This window comes from Nicotiana tabacum, chromosome 9 (assembly GCF_000715075.1).
Source record: "Nicotiana tabacum cultivar K326 chromosome 9, ASM71507v2, whole genome shotgun sequence".
In the NCBI taxonomy this organism is placed as follows: domain Eukaryota; kingdom Viridiplantae; phylum Streptophyta; class Magnoliopsida; order Solanales; family Solanaceae; genus Nicotiana; species Nicotiana tabacum.
The window spans coordinates 106200353-106207654 of NC_134088.1; the positions used below are offsets into that span (position 1 = coordinate 106200353).

The 7302-nt window shown below is 33.0% G+C and overlaps 1 protein-coding gene across 1 annotated transcript; it reads right to left on the reverse strand.

Moving 5' to 3' along the window:
• Window positions 1-5176: 5176 nt before the first annotated feature.
• Window positions 5177-6462, reverse strand: LOC107817291 (zinc finger protein ZAT5-like). The gene has a single exon (XM_016643092.2). The coding sequence runs from the start codon at window positions 6334-6336 to the stop codon at window positions 5314-5316; it is 1023 nt and encodes a 340-aa protein (XP_016498578.1). The 5' UTR covers window positions 6337-6462; the 3' UTR covers window positions 5177-5313.
• Window positions 6463-7302: the final 840 nt, after the last annotated feature.

Here is a 7302-nt window from a genome sequence, read left to right on the forward strand (position 1 = left end):
AAAAGTCTTAAATTTTTTGCATATAATAAAATCATATAATCATTCAAAACCATCAACTCTAGTTCTGAATTTGCATAAACTCTAGTTCTGAATTTGCATAAAATTTTCTACGTAGAATAATATCCTATTTTTTATTTCTTGAGCTGCTTCATGTTATGGGAACGAGTTTTTCTATTCCTATATGTCCATGCATGGTGTTATAAGTCAAGTTTATAACTAGCGAGTTGAAACTTGAAAGTGCAGAGTAATATGAACTTTTACCTATGTTACTTGGACGTTTCAAAATATTATCGCACCCATATCAGGTCCTCTAAAAATGCATTGTGGAGGATCTAACACGCACCCGACAACATTTTTAAAGAGTCCTAGAAACTAACTCTAGACCATTTTGTTCCTTGGTGATGAAAATTGCACTGGCGTTATCCATTGTCAAGTTGGAAGAACCATAGCCTGAAAAGTTGTGATAGGATAACAAGAATAATTCTGAGGTTCGCTTTTGCCCATGTTAATCCTCTAAAATTCTTTTTTCTGTTTGGTCATCATTTGGGCCCCAATACAAAGAGGCAACTAAACTGAATATTCAAAGACTTAAAGAAATGCCAAAAAACAAGTGTTTTGGCATTTGAAAGATCACCTAGTTCTTATCTGAAATATCTGATTGGTTTGCCACCCTTTTGCTGAAAAGAACAAACTTTTGCGAACTAATCCTCATAAAGTTGTGATTAATAGTAAACTAGTACTACTATTTCATATTAACAACTGCAACCAGTGAGGTTAGTTCAAAGCAGTAGGTATACTTGTTTTCTTTGGGATGGATACTCTTTTCTCATCAGCCATAGAACATGAGGGGAGCATATGTGTACAAACAAAAGATCCGACAAACAGTACTTAATTCCTTGGCAATCAGTTTTTTCTTGATTTATTTAAGGTTATATATAGTGATTATGTTTTTTACCCTGCAATTTAATTGATTATAGCATGTTATTACTCAATGTTTTCGGTTGTCATGTTATTGGTAGGAAGAGTTATCTTTTGGTGCATGTCAATTCAATTGATGGTGTGCGAGAACTTAAACTCATTTCTGATAAACACTTTTCACAATCAAATAATTTTAGTTTTGGTGTGAACATAAATTCTTCAAACTTTTAGATTTAAATTTTATAATAAATATAGTTGAAAAATTTGTAGTCAAGTAAATGAAATTAAAAAAAGAGATTACTGGGAGTTATTTATTCCAAAACTAGCAACAGGCTCATGGCTTGTTAAACAACGTTGGTGTGAAGCAGGACAGAGCCGCAATTTGAACTTTCTAGCTAGATTTTAAATTTTACGATAGCCATATTAATTGTTTGTAGCGGGTTTTGAACGTAATTTTTGTACATATTTGATGAATTTCTTAATAAGAATTTGGACTAAATGCTCACTTCCACTATGCTCTTAGCTACTGAAAAATCATAAGTATTGTTTTTACAAAAGGATTTCAACTTGTATTCTCTGGTAGTAAATATATTTTACACAATCCGTGTAATAAACCTGCTATAAAAGATTACTCGCCTTATTTCGTAATATATTGATTGACCAGAGGCGGATCCAGGATTTGAAGTTTATGGATTACTATTGTAATCTCAAATTAATATACAATAATAACTAGATTCACAGTTATATATTTATAGATATTTAATGAATTTTTAAATAAAAATACATGATCTCCGCAAAAGTTATCGGGTTCCGAAAACCCAGTAACTATACCCTACATCCGCCACAGAATTTGATTCCCTTGTTAATAGATACTCGCTTACCTTTAATGTAATTTGATAATGTAAAAATTTATATATAAAACCCAAACCTTTTCAGAAAACTAGGTGCAAACAACAGGGAAAAAGAAAACTAAGAAACAATTAATGAAAGTCCTGGACATGGTTTTTTCAGTGCAATTGTGGGAGTCGGAGAATTTAAGAAAACCAACCAGGTGGCGCGTTGAGAAGCATGCCACCTCATCAATATCTTTTTGGCTGAGTTGTCCACATGATGCTCCCAATGAACTCAATTTCCCCACATGCCAAGGCAATCATGCCGCTTCATTGTCTCTTCTTGTGATTTATATTAGTTGTGAAAAATTAAACTGTATTATACACACAAAAAAATAATAATATAAAAACACATGAATTAGAGGTTAAATTATACGTACTAAATTTACACTTATTGTCTCGAAATAATAATACTAGTGTAAGGTCTCGAACCCTATATATATATATATATATATATATATATAACGGACCTCAGCGGAGTTAGAATTTTAAATTTATGAATTCTAATTTTAATACAAATATAAAATTTATATTAAAGTTATTAAATATTAGATCTTGGTGGTGGGATGCAATCATACGCATGATCCCAACTTTAATATCACTAGTGTGAAGTTATTAAATTACGAAATTCACTTTAAGTTCAGTTAACAGCAACTTTCACGACTTTCTCATCAGTTAAGTTATATACAACTAAAGGGTTAACTATTACTACTTTAGAGTAAACGTATCAGTCAATTAGACTTAGTCTTCAACGTTAGATAGTTTACGTGTTTGAACTGTAGTTATTTATATATTAAAAAGATAGGTACGAAGCTTCATTGACTTTAGAATATTATTTCTTCATAGTGCAACACAATGATTTATATTCTTTGGTTCCCCTTGTTTGTTTATTGCTTGACTTGATCACTGGCCTATAAGAAGAATCAATGGAGCGTCTCCTTTTTTTTTTTATTTAATAAAAACTATTTTTTTTCTTCTTGTTTTGATAATTGAATTGAATTAATACTAGCAAGAGAACATTAGGCAATAAATTGATACAAAGTAGTCCCCCACTACATGTGCAGATCTAAATGAATTCCTCTCATATTTGTCATTACCACTCTCTTCCCCACACATACACACATGTTGTATTTGGACATGTCAAGCAATATAACAACGTACCCACATGCTAAGCCTACAAATAATCACCAAAACGTGCACATAACAAACAAGTTAGAAGCAGGATTTAAGTGACTTAATTACACCAACTCCTGCAAACACCACCTTGAAGACACTACTAAAAATGCGAGTTTTAGACAGGAACAAATTAGAAATAGCCAGATTTACAATTAGTAATTGAAACATAGCCACAATTTCAAAAGTAGTCGAAATTTAGCCACTTTTTTATGTGAGATAAAATCTGAACAAAAACACTCTTAAAAATCCGAAAAAATTCCAGCATAATATGGCGAAATTCGAATTTTTTACATATGAAATTCCAACATAATGTGATAGAATTTCATAATGTGCTGGAGTTCCAACATAATATTCTGGAAGTTTATGCGCAAAAGCTCCATAATTCAGCATATTATGCTGGAACTTTCCCTGTGCTGGAGTTCCAATATAATATGTTAGAAGTTTATACTAAGGAGCTCCATAATCGAGCATATTATGCTGGAACTTTCCGTGTTTCAGCAAAATAGTGACTATTTTTCAGTGACTTTGCAAACGCTAGCTATTTATAATTACCAATTCGAAAATTGGTTAGCCTGTACTATTTTCAAGTTTTATACTGACGTCCCTCGAAATGAAAATTCAACAAGAAGTACGTTCACGACATTCTTGACAAATTCACTATTCCAAAATTCTAAATCCGCCTGGTGTAATTTTAGATTATCACTAGCAAAACGTGCTATACAAGTATTATAAGCATGTGCATGAAAATTATGTTCCGATTATTTTGATTTGTATATTAGTTTATATACTAAGAACCCATGTTATAAAGTGTGAAAGTGAGATAGCTTAAAACGGAAGTCCTATTTCCACGCAATATCAAAGAGAAGCCTTAGTGAAAAAGCAGATTCTAGATATTGAAGGAGTGGAACCTAAACTTTAGACCTCATACCCAACCGCTTGTGACGTGTGATTTGCAGTGCCTATTTCTGGTATATAATGGTAAAAGCTCATCGCAGAAATAAAGGTTTTTAGTTAGTTAAGAAACTTGAAAAGTAAGGGATGTGATCAGTTTAACAATTAGGTGTGATTGGTGGGCTGATAGCTACTAGCTCTACTGTTAGGTATCACAAAATAACAAAATATCTTAACTCCGGTATAGCGATTCAGAATGTGCGTGATCTTATTATATGTAAACTTTTTCATTAATTGCAAAACATATAGTTCGAGTTGAAAATAACGAGTTCGGTCGAACTGAGGCTCTCTTGCTGGTCAGTTGAGATCAACACAATATGGATATGAGTAGTGTGAGTTTAGTTCAACTCTGATGTGACAAGTGAACCGTACGTAGAAGAGACGAATCTTATCTAGCTATACCATAGTAATATATAGTAGAAAGAAGAAACAAAGTTAAGTAAGTTAAAGATAAGTAGGTTTTAAGTGAAGGAAACATGGACAAGAAAACTGTATATAATACAGGTGTGTATACACATGGTTTTGGCAGTTACCAACCCATCTTTCCTATCCATTTATTCTTTGTCATTTAATGAAACAGAACACTGACGGAGCTCCCCCTCTTATTTTTCTCAGCCTTTTTTATTATTTTTATTATTATTATTATTGTTATTATTATTATTATTCCAGTTGAGTAATCAAGAAAAAACACACAGAGTATAGAAGAACCTAATCCACAGACTTTTGGTTGTGGTGCTAGTGATGCCTAACCCCTAACCATCCCATAAAGCAATCCAATACTTCCATCCCCCACACTCCATGCTCTTTGCTTTTGCCTACTAGTATTGCCTCCTACTTGCTTTAGACATATGAAATTTGATCCGACTAAATTGAATTTGCATTGAATAACAAAATACGGCGATTAAATAAATAAATGCGCTGATCCGATTAATCTGAATTCACGTCGAAAAAGTCCACTGAAGAAGTAAATTTTGTCCATGTGTTACACATATAGCTTTGCCACTAAAGAAACAAAGTTTAAAGAGCGGTTGGAAAAATACTTATAACAAAAGGGAAAAAAGATACCTCACTACACTCCCTTTTCGTGAATGGAAGGCAACCATGAACACTAACCACTTACTTACTCAAAGGAATGAACTTCAAATAAATTAAAGTAGACTACGGCCACTTATATTGGTGAACAAATACAAGTTTTAAATAAGATTTTTCAAAGGAATTTAATGTATATTAATGAATAAAAATAAAAATAATAACAATAATTCTAATTTATTATCACAAATTTGTGACATATTAATTCACATTAATTGATCAATAAGTGTAAAAAAACTGATAAACTAAAAAAAAGGAATTTTTTTTTTAATAATCTCTCCTTTTTTAATTAGTAATGACAACCCACCAAAGGGGCAGCGGAGAAGACAAGACTTTGTTCAAACTTTGTTTCACGGCGATCATCTTCTGGTGGCGCCGGCAAATTAAGATCAAGAGACAGAAAATTTCTTGTAGATTTTTCCTCCTCCTTATAATTAGTACCAACATCATCATGTGACGATTCTGAAAAATTGTAAATTGTCTCAATATGAGTATTTGTAGAAACCTTAGTACTGTTTGTAGCAGTTGTTGTAGTAGGTGGTTTGTGTTTTCTCATATGACCACCTAAAGCTTGCCCTGATAAAAACTCAGACCCACAAATTGAACACTCGTGAATTTTTGGCTTGCTGTTGCTGTTACCATGAGAGTTGATAACTTTGTTGTTGTTGGCTATTTGGATTGAGAGGGGTACACTAATTTTATTGAACCGCCCTTCTTCTTGATCATTTTCCGTATGATAGTCGTCATGATTTTCTACAGGTGAGTCAGCACCAACGCTAGCAGTAGCCATGGCAGTAGCAGTGGCAGTGATAATGACAGATTTTTTCTCTTCTACTATGGTTTTGGGCCTTTTATGACTAGCTCTGTGCCCACCAAGTGCTTGAAATGAAGAGAAAGTTCTGTTACAAGTTTTGCACTCGTAGACATAAAAACCAGCTTTTCCAGTTGTAGTATTGACCATTTCTGTGAATTTCCTGCTACTGATTTTCTCCTTTTTAACTTCACTTACAACTTGTACTTTTCGGCATCCGCTTTGTGCTAATAAGATTAAGCAATTGGCCATGTCTTCATCTTCCTCGGACGTGCTACTAGTTGATATTTGAGTAGTAGAAGTGGTTGGTGAATACTGAATTATTGCTGAAGAGTAATAAACATCACCTCCAACACCACCATCATCGCTTCCACCAGCGGCCGATGAACTACTAGTGACCATCGTCCCCGCTATATCAAGCGGGGATGACGGCCTTGATCGCTTGCTACGCTTTCCTTTGAAAGCGTACGAGCGATCGGGAAAATCTTGAGAAACTTCCATTACTACAAAACCAAGAAAAGAAGCCAAGCAAGTGACAAAGTGAAGAAGAAGAAGAAGAGTGATGAAAGAATATAGAGTGATGTTATTAGCTAGTGTTATACTTATATATAGTATTTTTTTTAGTGAATGGTAAGAACATGTTTGGAGAGTCAAAATTATATTCCACCCAACTGTTAACCAAGTGAATGAACAATTCTTTTTTTCTCTTTTTTTTTTCCTTTTGTATTATTGTTCGACTAAGAAAAGTGTCTTTAAGTAAACATTAGAAGTCTACTTTGGCACTTTGCACTCCCTTTAACTACACTTAACCTAGCTTAGTATAACAAGTAACTTTTGCGTTCGTCTCCTCCTAATTTTCCTACTCTCTTGAGTTACTTTACTTGATTTTACTGTAAATTCATTACGTTTTTTAGTTAATTGTTGTGTCGTGTAAAATTAAGTATGCATAAGTATGGTCATAAATTTCACATTAAGCATTAAATTGTTGGTGGTAATTTTACTAACACAATGAGCTGTTCCAAATGCGATGTATAGAGTCAAATTATCATATTTTGTATTTATTAAGGGGTAATGTATAAAGCTTTGGGCATGCAATTTAAAAGTTTCTTTATGAGTATATTAGAAAATTAATACTATACTAATTATTTGGCATATTTTGACTTATACTGGTAAGGTGAAATGAATGAGTTTTACAAGGACCAAAGGGAGTGTTATAACTGAAAAACTAAATAAAGCAGAAAGTATATCAACAAAACAAAGTAATTTAAATTACAGATAGAAGTCTAGTTGGTGACTTGGTGGTAACGTTTGAAGTTGGTTTCACACTCTCTTTCTTTTAATTTGTTGGTTTGTTATTATTTAAATTTAATTAGGTTTAAGTAATTTGCCAGCGAAAGTCACGAATAAACACTCAAGCAATAAAGCAAAGGGGGATTGCACGTTAAAGGCATGCTCCACCTCACTCAC